At 35.2% G+C, this 15,280-nt stretch overlaps 1 protein-coding gene across 14 annotated transcripts in view; it reads right to left on the bottom strand.

Moving 5' to 3' along the window:
- The window catches only part of LOC106166291 (diacylglycerol kinase beta), a 60,299-nt gene that overhangs the window by 17,963 nt on the left and 27,056 nt on the right, over positions 1–15,280 (bottom strand). For 9 of the 14 annotated variants that reach the window (XM_013544797.2, XM_087016513.1, XM_013544815.2 and 6 more), the window contains 5 exons: positions 9,074–9,195; positions 8,602–8,785; positions 4,696–4,772; positions 3,952–4,306; positions 2,326–2,481 (listed from right to left, as the gene is read on the bottom strand). In XM_013544797.2, the coding sequence (XP_013400251.1) occupies positions 2,326–2,481; positions 3,952–4,306; positions 4,696–4,772; positions 8,602–8,665 (652 nt within the window). In that variant the 5' untranslated portion in view covers positions 8,666–8,785; positions 9,074–9,195. The remainder of the gene's footprint in view (positions 1–2,325; positions 2,482–3,951; positions 4,307–4,695; positions 4,773–8,601; positions 8,786–9,073; positions 9,196–15,280) is intronic. The other 5 variants (XM_013544814.2, XM_087016516.1, XM_013544816.2 and 2 more) reach the window with 3 other exon arrangements.

Here is a 15,280-nt window from a genome sequence, read left to right as displayed (position 1 = left end):
TGTGTTGGCTACACTGAAAGTACATACTTTCACCGTAAGCCTGATGATACCACAATTTCCAACCATAAGAAGCCAATCTAATCACTCAGTTGCCCCACCCATGTACACTATATCAAGGCAAGTGACACGCCTTAAGATAAACTTCTTATGAATAGATATTGTAAGCACAAGTATATGTGTATATTCAGTTAAGCCACAACAACTGGAAATGTGCCTTTGATGAATAATAATCTCCATATACAACATGCAGTGCAAGGTGCTTGCTGTCATGAACATTAAGTGACAATCAAACAAACAGTTGACAAAGTGACATTCACAAATACAAAAACACAACGGAGAACATTCAAGGAACAGAAAGCAAATGGTGCTTGGAGAAGCAAAAAAATAATAAAAATAATCACAGACAAATGATCCAAACCTAAGCTTTAGCTGCTGTGACAGTAGAGATTCACATGCACAAAAATAGAACAAAAGGAAAGAATAACATAAAACAAAACCTATCAAAAAAGGTTCAAGAAGGCATAAAAAGAGAAATGAACAGCACAATATGGACACCATCCAAAAACCACTGGAGTGTACGAAAATAAAATCCAGGTTACGAGCAATGTCATAAAATTAACAACATTCTAGGCAACGAGAAATCTGTGCAGCAATAAACAAGTGGCATACAATTCACAATCTCCCATCACAACGACAATAAAGAGCTTTTCCAACCTGACCATTGACTGCTGAACAATTCAGCCCCAAGGAGACTGGACAATTTTATATACATCTTCAAAGACTTTATCCATGGACAAATTACCAGTGTCTATTTTTTTTCTCTAAAATTTTGAATCTTTTCATTAAAAAGACTTTTTAAAAAATGACCATAAAAGGTTGGCCAATAATCAATTTTGATTGAAATTTCACTAATAACACCTGACAAGTTCATTTTCCAGTCAACCCCTAGTCACTGAAAATGTATCAGCTCAAAGCAGAAATGTGACACAGACAGATAAAAATGTGCAGTCACAGTGCATGAAAACAATCTGCCACAAGAAAGTGTGCTTTTGTTTTTGTTATTTCTTCTTGTCAAGGACACAATAAAAAAATAAAACCAACCCCCCAAAAAACTGTTATTTCAACTTTTGAGCAAATAAAGACATGGACATATTGTTTCAGCTGGTGAAAAAAAAGCATTTTGCAGCAGAAGGATTTGGGGAACATCCACTGAGTAAGAGATAGATTTACAATGTCAGAAACATGCAAGAACATGAAGACTGAGGACTTGTGTCATGGCCAGTAACCATATTATGTCTGGGCCCTGACATTTTTTCTTTTTTTTTGGTTCAAGTATCAAAAGAGGTGGCATAAAACTATCCATAAATAATCTTCAGTTTATCTGTAGGGCACTCCACAGTATTTTTCCTTATCGCAGCACCTATTTTGTAATTTTTTTTCCATTTTCCCCACTGTAAAATTGAGAATTTGCTTATACTGGAAATTGACTGAACATGCCTTAGTTGACTTTTGGAGACTAAATAAGTTGCATAAAATTACACCATTATTTGCTTTCAGTGCACTTTCAGGCTATCAAAAAAAGTATTTGTCCCAATGATTATTATAACATTAAATTTCATATTCCTGCATACAGCTTTAAGCCTCTTCCATGCTATTTCAATGTACTTCACAAATACTGGAATAACATGCAACTGTTTTTATTATTTGCCCTTTTACAAGGAATGTGAAGTGATGAAGGAGTTACAGAGTTGGCAAAAAGATGTATACTGTGGAATGACCCTCTCATGACAATTGAATGTGATGGTACTGATTTCAAAATAAGAAAGTGGGGACAATTTGCCTGAAATATAGCAATTTAATATAATATAGAGTTTGTTATTATCATTTTGGTCAAGTTTTTGAGATTTTAAACCAGGCACTATTATGCCTTCATTACTTCTGATTTTTTTAATCCTTTTTTTTCTCTTTCCCATTTAATTTTTTGGTTGAGAATACTGAGAAAGAAATCATGAAACCTGTCTTTTAGTTGCCTTTTGCCCAAGAACCAAAGAACTATACATAGGTGTCGTTTATTTATCTATTAATCATTTTCCTTATTTAAAAAAAGGGGGGAAAGGGAATTAAATAACATAAAATATTTTTCAATCAAAATATTTCACCAAAAAATTCAAACCCAACAACATAAATAGCAGCATATCATTTTTAGGTCTTGTTGAATTGGACTTTGTACCCCCACCACTACCCACAGTGCCAATTCCAACATGGCCGCCAAGCATAAATATGGTTACCAACTTCAGACACCCCTCTGCCATAGAACTTGCTTACCAGGGAGGTGTAAACTGTGTATGCTATGGTTTGATTTCTTGGAAGAGGAACGGGAGTGACTCGAGACGTCCGGAGTTGTGTCGTCGGATTTGTGAATCTTGTCCAGCATAGGCGTCGACACTGTTATGGCGGGATGATGGGAAGCAGAGTTGGATCCTTTATTAAAGGCGAAGACGGAACAGTCACATAGACAAACAAGCATTAAATACAGTGAATATGAATGCACGCCTCACTCTTGAGCTGATGATTGTTTGTACAAGGCTTATTTTGAAGAGTGCACTGGTTTGGTGTCGTCTTGGAAGGTGATCGTACAAGAGACACCTGGTGGTGCGGAGGAGGGGTTCAAAAGGTAAGCAAAAAACTTCTTGCTTAAATGGTTATGCTTATCATTAACCAGGAGTTCAAACAAAAACCTATTTTTTCCATAAACAAATCATAAAAACTTCACCCAATGGGAAATCAAAAGGCAGCATGACACCAAGGACATAAGCCCATTTTTAAACTTTGTGGTTTCTTCACAAGTCCTTTTAAAAAGCACAGATACTGTGTTCACAAACTTTTTGGACAGCCGAATTAATAAAAAACTATTTAGGATCTTCTTTTTCATATTTTTCTATGACCTCCAAAACCACCAGTAAACTTTACAAATATATCACCAGACTGTCCAAAAAGAAAAAGGATAAAACCAAGCCAGTGCAACCTTCAACCAGGAAAATGGCACCCATTTACAGGGGCATCAAGAATTTAAAAATCAGCAGAATTCAAATAACACACAAGTGACTTAATAATTCACACAAAGAGAAGCCTGCCAACATTGGTGAAAATTTTGGAACTAGTTTGTGGAAATTATATACTATTTCAAGTTAACCATCCAATTTTATTTCCAATTTTACAGTATATTATGATTAAAAAACATTTTTTTGAAAATCTTTTAACAATTTCTGTTTTAAGAACATAAAAGAAGTTATGTTTGAATGGTAAGAAGTTAGCCTCTTTCAACCCAAAATATCCCACCAATGATGGGGGCATCGTATAACAATGACGCAGACAATAGATAAAATAGAACATAAAACTTGTCAGCCTGTTCTAGAGACCCCCCCCTCCCCCAACCCCTCCAATAATAAAATTTGGAAGATATATTTTGTTGCATGAGCATAAAATGTAATACTGACTAAGAACTAATCTTGAATCTGCAACCAATACATGAGAATAAGAAGTCAGAAACAATTCATGCTAATTTTGGTTGAATTACATTTTTTACAAAATTAACCTGCTTGCATCCTTTGCGGTTAGAATTTGTTGATTTTACAACTTTTTCAATTAGCTTTAATTACATGTTGTAAAATATTTTCCTCAAAAATGGCAGAAAAACCACAATTTATATCAAAACATCAATCAAATTCAAGTTAACAAACAAACATTCAAGTAAATAAATAAATAAATAAGCAAAAAGTATCCAAGAGAAGGAAGGCAAACGTTGTATAACCCCTGTTTCTTTGTGTGGGAAGAAGAGGAAGGGGAGGCACATCAGAAGAGGCAGAGAACAGGCTGGCATAAGACAGCATAATATATGATCCGTTAGTACATAAATATACAGATATATGATGGGTTAAAGTGAAGGAGTACCTGTGTGGCCACGTTTCCCTGTCTCCCCACCAGAACTCTCATGACGGGAGTGGCCCAGCGCGTGTAATTTTTCCGTAAGTCCGTGCAACTTGCCTGCGAAGCTGTGATGCTTACTATTGTCGTGTTTCGACTCGGGCATTGCAAATATGAATTCCTGCGACCTATGCGTGATGGGTGCACACGCAGTTTGCGACGCCATTGCCGCTACGTCAGTCACTGAACACTGATTCTTACCCAGAGAAGGCTTTGGAGGTTTTTTCATGAAGGAGATAAAAAGGTGTCGACACAAATCCTCTGGTATGGCTGCTTCCATGTAGAACTCCATGAACTTCTTGAAGCCATCATAGTCAATGGGCTGTAAAACAAATTGCCATATTTATTCCTTTCAAATATAGTTTATTTCCAGATCAATTTCTTTATATATATATATAAACTGCCCATCATAACAAAACTTTTTTCTTTTTTAAAATAAAAGTAAAGCAGTGAAATTATTGTCAAAATAAATCATGTCTTTATAAAAAACTTCTAAAAATACTAAATTACACAGCTCTCAAAAGCTACATGCCAAGAATTTCAAATATTCTTGTTTTTGCATAAAACTTATTTTTTCCAATTCAGGTTGAAATTAATTTATTTCATCTTCACTCCTCTGGAAACTCTTTATAACATCCTACATTCTTTCTGTCTTAATGCTCTATTATATTCAACTAACTTTTCAGTGTACTTAAATAAAGATTCACTTGCCTCATCCTTGCTGTACTGGGAAAGGATCCCGTCACCTTCAAACTCTTTCAGGGTATCTTTGAGGTTTTTGGAAGAATCTGTAAATGATATGATAATTATATAGATCTATTCATTCTTCATATCCAGAGTCCCTTTAGAGGGACCAAAATGTTTCTGTGAAACAACTTTAGCTCAAAGATCTTCGGAACAGTAAGCCCACGCATGATGTTTGCCATGTGGGATTTTAAACGGTGTATTTTTCTGAGACTATGTAACTGCTGTATATGTCCATCTTTATTTGGCACTATTAGAGACACTAATCCGAGTAAAATGTGACAATTTAAGTTTCTGATAATTTGATTGTATATTTAGTGAAACCTACAAAACTTGTTAAGATTTTTGAAATCTCAGCTTGAGGTGAAATAAACTATCTAGAGGGGACTGAATGGCAATGACATTTTGGTTCATGCCTTCAGTGCAAACATTATAGTATCTTTTTTTTTTAATTGCTAAGGAGTAACTAATAAAATACACAACTGTTTTAAGCTGTCAGCACATCAATCGGATAAAGCAGAATTGATGATGTGGAATGAAAACATCATGCTACATAAAAAAACAACTGTCAGAAACCTCTGTCAAGTCTGGTTTCAGTTCTACAAAATGCCACCCCTTAAATGTGGACCCTTTCCAGTTCTTGTCCTCTTCCCTTTTTTTCACCCTCTGTCACACCACCTATCCCTCAGTAATTTCCACAAGGGTTCAATACTACCTACCTTCAGATTAAAGAGTTCTCCTAAAACCTCATCCCTTCCCCTAAATCAAACAAGACCCCGATACTTGCCCATGTCCTGAAGCATTTCTCTCACTTCGTGTCTTTTTCACCCACCCTTGGTACAAAAATACTTAGGTGGCATTGACATATGTCATCACAGCTAACCCCGGTTGCCATGGAAACACAGGTATCATGTCTACTTTGCTAATCACCTGCATTTATTTATAGACATGGTGATCACATCTATGACAACTTCACCTCTGCCTGCAACAAGCACAGCTAGGGTTGTTATGAATAGAAAGGAGCACCATGACAATTAAAATCAAGGTGCTATAATCAAATTGCAGCATAGTTTTTTTCTAGAACTTCTCTTCAAGAACATTTATTTTTCAGCTTCAGCTGTTCTACCTTCCTTCTTTCTTTTTGATAGGAAAAAAATCAGTTATTTGTATTTTTGTTTTTTATAGTCAAAATTACTAAACAAACAGATCAATAGTTTCACATATATCAATAAATGTACAAAATTTTAACTGTGCTTGGAAAAAAAATATTAGCAGATGCGATTCATTTTTCCTTGTCAACTCTAACCCAGCAAAAGTACAGTTTTTGATTTTGCAGTGATGAAAGTGGACCCCTCAAAAAATCCTGAAAATGTAAGAACCATTTTCAGATAGCGAATTTTTTCTAGCACCAACTATCAATTCAAATTGATATTAATCTAAGCAGCAGTGTAAAGCTGTGTGAAAACATTATGATTTATCTTAAATGACATCCTTCTGATGAAATCAGCTTTCACTTGAAATTACAGTAACTCCTCCAAAAGATAGTAACTTAAAATCAATTTTGACAACTATCCGAGATACCCATCTTTAGTCCACACTCATTATCTTAACAAGTAAGGCTATTTTTATACTGACCAACTGGTCAAATAGCAAGATAAAACTGGAAACCAATTATCACATCTGGAAAGTTGTTAAATCAGTATTAAACATTGATGGTCAGGTTAATTAACGATACAGTAGTAAATTATTTACCTGACAGCTTTACCTGTTATGAGTTTGACTATCAGCTAGATTTTTTTTTTACCATATCAATTACTATAAACCAATTAAAAATGTAAGTTTATTTGAAATTTAAAAAATAATTCCAAATCACTTACAGGTAAAGCATTCCATAACTTTGTCTCTTACACTGTGAATGTTCATTCAAAATGTGTTAATCTTTTTTCCATAATGAAGAGTTCTGATAGTAAATGATTAAAATTAGAAGACCTAGTAATAAGTCCCTGTTGATATGATTAAAGAAGTTCAGAAATATATTGTGATGTTTCAGTATGGCAACAGACAGAAACTGACGGATATTTCTAACTACCATAGCAGCATATCGTGTATAAGATAGCATATTCTAAAAAATACTGGCATATTTCAATGGACTAACTTGCCACTTTCAACACAGTATATTGCGAATGATGATAATCCTCTTTGGTATTCCCTTTTTTTCTCTGAAAATGATCGTAATCCTCTTGGCATTTGTACTGATGCCTTTTCTTTTCTTTTCATGTTAAAATAAAAGGAGGAAAAGTAAACCCTCAAACCAGGTGAACTTTAAAAAAGATAAAAATAGAAAAACTGATTTTATATACCTGTTATAAAAAAAAACCCACATGGAAGACCGCCTAGTGATTTATAATCCGTAGCTAATAAGTAAATCAATTATTTCTACTGTCACCACAAATCAATCCTTGACGTCACTGGTATCTATACTTAGCTGTCACTGCAGCCTTGCACCACTGTCACGCAACTGTTATTGGTGACACTGAAATACGTGAAACCTATGACAGCTAAATTTAGGCAGGGACAACTATTTTTACCGGGACTCATCTATATCAGTCTATATTTAGAGTGAATCTCCGACAGAAATAGACACCTTGTTCCAAATTCAGCTCCATGCTTGCATCAAAGTATCTACCTTAGCATGTCGATGGGTTATTAAAACTGGTGTTAATTTGAAGATGCGTGTCACCAACAGGTTCTGGACGAAACAGTTAGATGGTTATTACATCTGGTCTTGGCAACCAGTGAGTGAGTGAGTGAGTGAGTGAGTGAGTGAGAGAGAGAGAGAGAGAGAGAGAGAGAGAGAGAGAGAGAGAGAGAGAGAGAGAGAGAGGGGGGGGGGGGGGGAGGGGGCAGGAATAGGAATACCCTAATGAAGCACGTAAGTATAACTCCAGTCCAGTTTTACTGCATGTCCTCCCCCATTTTGTGTATACTGCAGGTAATGTTTTTTTCTCTTTCTTCCTTCAAATCACAAATTAGTCCCACAAAAAATATAAGAAAATATAAGCTTCAAATACACAGTCTGTATATAATGATCATAATTGTCACTCTGGGTAAACGCATCCCACAGCCTGCTGTATATAATAAGGATTTTATATTAATTTCCATCCCACTATTCACAAATCCCTAAATACTACTTTAAGATCTCCTGAGACAACCTACGATGATTATTCTCTAAAACTGAATAAGACCAATAAACCGAACTGCTCTGCAATAAAGATGGATTTACAACACACTAAATTTTGGTCATAAAAAAATTTTCAAACACCAATCAGGTTTAATCTTATAAAGCATTATTTCTGTAAGTTACTTCAAATCAGACTTTAAAAAAAAATAAAAACAATAACAAGGGATGAAGGCAAGGTTTTTGAAATCCATGAAGAATTACCATAGCCACAGCTTTCAAGCCTCTAGGTAATCAATTCTGACTTGGGAACCCCTGAGCAGCGGTAGGGCACAGCACACAGTGGACTACCAATCAATAGCCACTATTAGAGTGCGCAATAATCATGTCATTAGCACGGATTCGTTTACTAAGATGTCTGCTTTCACTGCCAACTGTGCCGAGTTTACTGGTCCAATTTAATTGCTGGTGCCATCTAGAATGTGTGGGGGTAAACTGTTTTTTTTTAAACAGTGGGAGCTAGGCAGAGTAAGGGAAGGGAGGGGGTGAGGGTAGTAAAGGAAGGTAAAGGTCAAAGGGTAGGTATCAAAAAGAAAAGCATAATAATGACAGTATAATTGTCACTATAATCATCACACCTTCATAAGCAATCCTCAAGGATTGTCTAAAAGCTCACTTGCCATTCTTGAACTTACATGAAGAATACTCCTGGAGTTGATGAAACTCGGAAGGGGACAACTTTTGCCACTGGAATGTCATGGTGATGCCTTGGCAACAGTTGCTATGGTTACAATGCTGTCTTGGTTGTCATGGATACTTTGTCTTCACATCAAAGAGGATGGAATTCACTGTTATCATGTTGTCATTAAGAAACCAACACTGGAAGTAAAAAGTGGGAACTTCCCATTAGAGTCTTGAAATAACTTTTTATACAATGAACAAATTTTGCTAATAAAAACTTGTAAATGCCTACCAACCAAAATAAAACTTAAGCCTGTACAAAATTTGTTTCAATTAGTAATTCTATATAAAATATCTACTGCATTTTCGCCTCTTCAAACATTAAAACTCATACACAGTGGAAGTTATTTTTAAACAGTTTTTACAAAATGATCTGATGAAAACTGTCATTTAATTCACTAAATGATGAAAAAATCTTAGAGTTACCTAAGTATTTAAAATCCTGGTTTCAAATCACTGTATAATAATAGTATTTTACTGATTTTATTCTAGAGAAGTTGAAGCCAGGTCAAATTGTCTTGTAGGCACTGCTCCCTAGTTTCAAGGCTCTGCAAAATAAATAATTCACTACAGATGATGGAATGCATTATTGTATTATCTTTAAGAGTTACACATATACAACTGTCCATCTGTTTGTCAGTCTATCTGTCCATCTACACACGTCCGTGCGTGCCCACACACTCACACAATCGCCTATAAAACTAAAAGCCACAAAGATTTGAGCGTACATTAACATGTGCATTCATATAAATATAAACTTGGATGCATTACACAATGGAGTGTATGCATGCACAGAACCCAGTTAAAATGCATGTACGTTGTGCATAATGTTGTGTAAGCACATTCGCACATATCTTGCTTGTTGTAGTTCTTGAAATCATTCTCTATCCAGCATTTAAAAAGGTATTTTACTGGCCAGTTATTTTTACTAACCCTGCTAACTTGAGTATATATATTTTCTTTTTTCTTCCTTTAATTGTTTTTCTCCTGGATAATTTCAACCTAATTATGAGATTGAACCAAATCAAAAATAAATTTGCCAAAAATTATACATATTTTGCCATTGTGTAACAAAAATAGAATGTCTAGCACCAGAGTGACATGAAACCAACATAAAAATATCCTTACAATAAAACAAAACTATCCATTCCCTTATCTGTTCTTGTTGCAACATCCATGTTCCACATGACACAAAAGCCTGCCTCCCCCTCAAAACTGCATTTAGAAACTGGCCTTCATCAATTATTACCAAGTACCCGCAGATCATTCAAAAGGAGGCCTCCTCCACTTAATTTAATATGTATCAAATGTGAATGCATTGAATTTCAATTAATCTGGGGTAAAGACGTCCGAGGCAGTGATGTTCTCTCTGCAATGGTGAAATGACAATGTAACAGCCAAACTGCCAAACTCATCTACATAATCTTTCTTCTGCTTGCCAACAACTGACAAGAGTTAATTTGTCTCAGGACAGAGAAGTGTGTGATTTCTTTTAATGCTGACATTTATTAAAAAGAAAATGCTTTGTTTCCTGTGTACAACAAGCATCAGAATTACATATGAGAGAGAGAGAGAGAGAGAGAGAGAGAGAGAGAGAGAGAGAGAGAGGGAGGGAGGGAGGAATGAACACCTACTACAAATTGCCGCCTGCATACATCAGCTAGCTCTCATTATGGTAGTGCATTTATCCATCATCTATTAAAATATTCATAATTTCTATGCATTTGTAACATGACCCAGATATTGAATGATTCATTTTCTCCCATTTGGAGCTTTGCAGGATAACCTAGCCAGAACAATGTCATACAAAAATTCCTAGAAGGGTAATCTCCCACTACCATAAGTACTAGGATACAATATGTAACAGCAAAACTTAAGCATCATAAATGAAACAGAAAACGAAAATCATAGAACAGCAAAATGAGCATACCACCAGCACATGATTTCAAATATAAGCTCTAGCTAGATTGTTCTAGAATATAACACCACAGCAAAATTTCCTAGAACATTCTGTAGATTACATAATGATCAAAATAATGACAAGAACAAGCTTCTCTACTAAAATCATTTTTGCATACTATTTAGACTAATCAGAATATTATCTTGGGAGACCGGAGTGCACCAAGGCATATTTTAGTACATAACGATCCAGTCTTGATTAATAAAACACCCACCCACCCCCTCACCCCCCATCTCACCAAATCCTACCCCACTGCCACCTGAGCTATCCTTTCAGCAAACTCGCCAATAGGTCCTACTCTATATTTCACCTCACAAACACAGACTCCTTTATTTAAAAATTGGGAAAAATTCAGAATAATTTCCCCTTTACAACACAAATTCAATTCCCCCTATTCTATCAAAAGCTGAAAGACAATGCACAATTACTCCAATGTTTAAGCCTCAAACCAAATGGACAGGGGGGTCAGATGTAAAAATTTCCAATGATGAGAAAATATGTCATCAAGGGAAAAAAGGATGACCCAAAACATATCTTATGTGATTCAGAAAACAGTCCTACCTTGGTTATATTTATACCCTACTAGTAGATGTGTTACTGCGGCCCTGGTTAAGACAGGAGTCTTCAACAGGTGTCACCAGACCTTGGTTCGCAACTGAGACACAGTCACTGTCTTCACGATTTGAGTAAAGTGTGTCATTCTACGTCAAGGTACTTATCACTGCCTTAAATACCTTCAGCATGTGTTCACCTCAGCCTGCTTTTATCTTCTATTATCACACTTGCCTCACATTCAAACCTACCCCAGTGGGCAGAACTTCAACTTTGGAATGTCTTGAAATTCACCAATCAGATTCAACTATGGTAATCATATGCTGAATTCAAACTAAGTAAATTACAGCGTACTTTTTTAAAGTAATAATTTGTCAATGATTCTTGAAAATGGTGGTCTATGTGGAATGTGGGTGGGGTACATTTCAGAGTCTTGTAAAAAAACTTGATACAATCAATCAAAAAATGTCAAACCACTAGCAACAATGTTCGAAATTTAGGACTGATTACCATACCTTCATCAGAACTGATACCTGATTGGTCCAATTATCAGGCTGTCAATAATGACGTGAAATCCATATCATAAACCTTTAACTTCCTTTTGAAAAAAATGATACTGAGGGTTGATCTGACACCCGAGAATTCTTAACTATATTTTTTGTAGTGCTGAGTTAAAATATATATTTCAGAAGAGATACATGGTAATTAGCTAGACATTTCTCTTTGTGGGGTCCTTAGCTCAAAATTACAGCTTCTCTTGTAAAACATCTAATTTTTAGGAGCCTATTTACACAGACTTTCCCTTTAAATGAAGTAGAAATCAGCGAGTTTCAAACATAACTTGAAACAAACCTCTACACTGCACCCTTGTTGTTTCACTTGAGACGTGTAATGCTGTATTTTTAAATACACTGCTGCTATTGTTATCACCATCATCATTCTTACTTTGGCACAAGTTCTGCAAATCAACCATTCTATAAAAAAAAACAAAAATGGAGAAAAATCACCAGAAAAAAGGCAATAAATTGTGTGTCCTATAATTCCTCTCTTCAACTGTAACAAGGTAATTACGAGGTCAGTTCATATTTCCATAATGAGAGACGACAAAAATTAATCTATTTTGGGTAAGAAAAATAATGATACACAATGCATTTACCCAAGGTCAGTACAATTTCCCGTTAAACCTACCAGAACCATAATAGCTAAATAATAAAGACAAAAAAATTGTGATCCAATCAAAAACAAAGCCTAGTGTAACTAGCATTTTTTTGTTGACATCTACCATAATCTTCCTTCACATTTTGATCTTAGTAACCTGCTAAACACATCAGGAAATATGCAAAAAACAAAGGACATTAAACATCATTGGATATTGATATAAAAGGGGGAAATGTGAACCAGAGTGGGAGTAATTTAATGGCAACTCGATCCTCTTCCCTGCTGCTGTCTAAATCTACGCCTACATTGTATTATCATCAGCTTTAAAAGCAAAAGAAACCCCACAATTCTCACATTTCACCCTGGCAAATCATAAAAATCAAATGGGTAACGGGACAAAGGTTGAAGTTGTACATTGTTGCCTAGGCAACCTTGACTGAAAAACAGGTCATGTTTTAAAATAGAAATATGTCACCGTTTTATCTAAAGTACATGGGAATAGGAGAACCAATACCAGCTAGAAAGCAGATCTATAAAGAAAGGTCATTGTTTTTACCATTTAGTCTCCTATGAATTGTCTTATTTCAGAGAACATGCTTAAAGCAGCACTGCCAGGGTGTTTCTTCCCTCTGCAATATGAAACCAGCTGCCAATAGGTCAAAATCTCATTAAAAATGACCAGATGACCAAATTGAAATTGATTTACCAGTGATCTATTACTCAGATTTCATCCTTTGATCCAAAAATAATAAGTTTAAATTAAACTAAACCCAACCAAATAATTTCTTCAAATTAAATAATTTTCTCTTAATTCCCGAAAAAAAAATATCTGAACAGATATTTTCTGCTTTTTTTTTTTTTTTTTTTTCAGTGCTATATACAAGTCACCCTTGGTTATTTCGGCCCACTCTCATTTGAATGTTTTTTTTCCTTCTATTGTACATGCAGCAGTAATGCATTATATACAACCAAATCATCTGGCGTACTTTTACAAATAGGGGGACAGATAAATAGGTCAAGTTTCTGACCAGAAATTTGAAGAAGGTGCAGTTTTGAAACAGATTATTGATTGACGGAGTGATTAATTTGGTTTGTCCTTTGGCATGTGAACTTTACTTGAGTGGTGTAAGAAACTAGTGAAATGGTTTATGTTCATTACAGGGAAACAGTGCTGGTTCGCATGTAACTTAAAGGAATTCAGGTATAAAGGGTTTGAGGAAGCCAGAAGGGAGTGGAGGGGGGTGTTAGGGGACCTTAATTGATGCATTATTATTCATGTTTATCAATCATAAACTGCTTCATTTTGAAAAAAAAATACTTCAGACTCATTAATATTGTTATTGGGGGGGGGGGGGGGAGAGAGATTGTAACATATGAAATAATAACAGATCTTTTAAAACACATACATAAACACACTGGTAGTAACAGACTCAAATAAGGTTGAAAATGAAGTTAAAACAGCACAATACAAAATATTGAACTTAACTTGATTGCAGCCTAATACTAAATATATTCTTCATAGTAACATTATTTCTTAGGCTATATTTGGCACAAATTTTCAAAAGTTCATGCTTATTAAGATTAACCAATCTCCACTGTTTTTTGTCAATCGGGCAATCTAGTGACACCGTCTTCAATCTGGTGTAAGAAAACGTATAGTATTTTAATAAAAGAACTATACCAGTTTGTATCACTGCACGCTCTTCACACCTGTCACCTCAATTAGTGACAGACCAAATCTCTATATTTTCATTGTTCCAACAAAAAAAAAAAAAAAAAATTTGCTACCTTGATTGTAATATTTACTTACCAGACTGGAAAAATCCATATATTTCTAGCTTGCCAATAAAATAACTTGTCGTAAAATTGAAGTCCCTACAATGTATTTGCTAAAGTAATCCTTTTAAATATGTTTCATATAACAATAACATACATACTACACCATACTTCTGCAAATCCCTCACTTCTTCATGGACAGATGCGTCATTAGCTGTACAAACTCCCCACTAAAACACACTCAAACACACCCTTTCTGCAAAACTGCCACTGCAAAAGATGCTAATTCAGTTTCATTTGGAAACTAAATCAGTCGTCATGCTGGTTTTGATAGTGCGTGGGTGGAAAGCCAATCAATACGCTCTCTCCAGGTCCCTAAGTTTGTAATAATACTGCTGAAGTCATTATCTCTACAACAGCTACTGCTCTTTTGCTAGTGCTGCCAAATACATGCAGGTTTATAGGCATAGACTAGTTTATATGAGGGAGACGAGACCTCTCTTCCTCTCTCATCTCCTTATGTGCTTGCATGTGTGTGCACGCATGCATGCATGTGCAGGCACATGCACACGCACACTTACACTCTGTATATGTGTACATTTGCTTGCCTGCCCATGTCCACATGCATAATAAGGTAGTTAATAATTTGTCAAAATACAAAATATAGCTACATGGTTGTGCAGATAATTGCTCGACGTGTGGAACATCATCACAATTGCACTTGATAGTTAGACATGCCTGAAAATTCAGTGATAATATTATTCAATATGCTCATTCTAGTTAGGGAATAAAAGCTGCTTAATGTTCCAAGACATAAATATATATATACAAAGGATTGTTATCAGATATTACTACATAAAATGTTGTGCAACTATACGTACAAATAATTAAACCAAAAATCTTAGTGAAAAATACAATAGCAATTCATCTCTCTCTCTCTCTCAAAGATGGGAGAAGAGAACAATCCTGCAATAATATCTGATGATGGCATTTCTCTGCAGTGCTTTCTATAACATCAAATTCTACGTAATCCATTTATGGGTGATTTAATAGCTATATTGATACAATGTTATTTGCATCGATTTCACATTTGTAATCCCTAAATAAGTTGTCACAGGGAAAGACAGGCCAAAGACATGGTAGGAGAGATGATTTACTATTCAGGGAAAGATTATCGAATGATTAAT

Source organism: Lingula anatina, chromosome 7 (genome assembly GCF_051362555.1).
Source record: "Lingula anatina isolate TDL-2025a chromosome 7, LinAna3.0, whole genome shotgun sequence".
Lineage (NCBI taxonomy): Eukaryota > Metazoa > Brachiopoda > Lingulata > Lingulida > Lingulidae > Lingula > Lingula anatina.
This window is presented reverse-complemented; position numbering and strand designations above follow the sequence as displayed.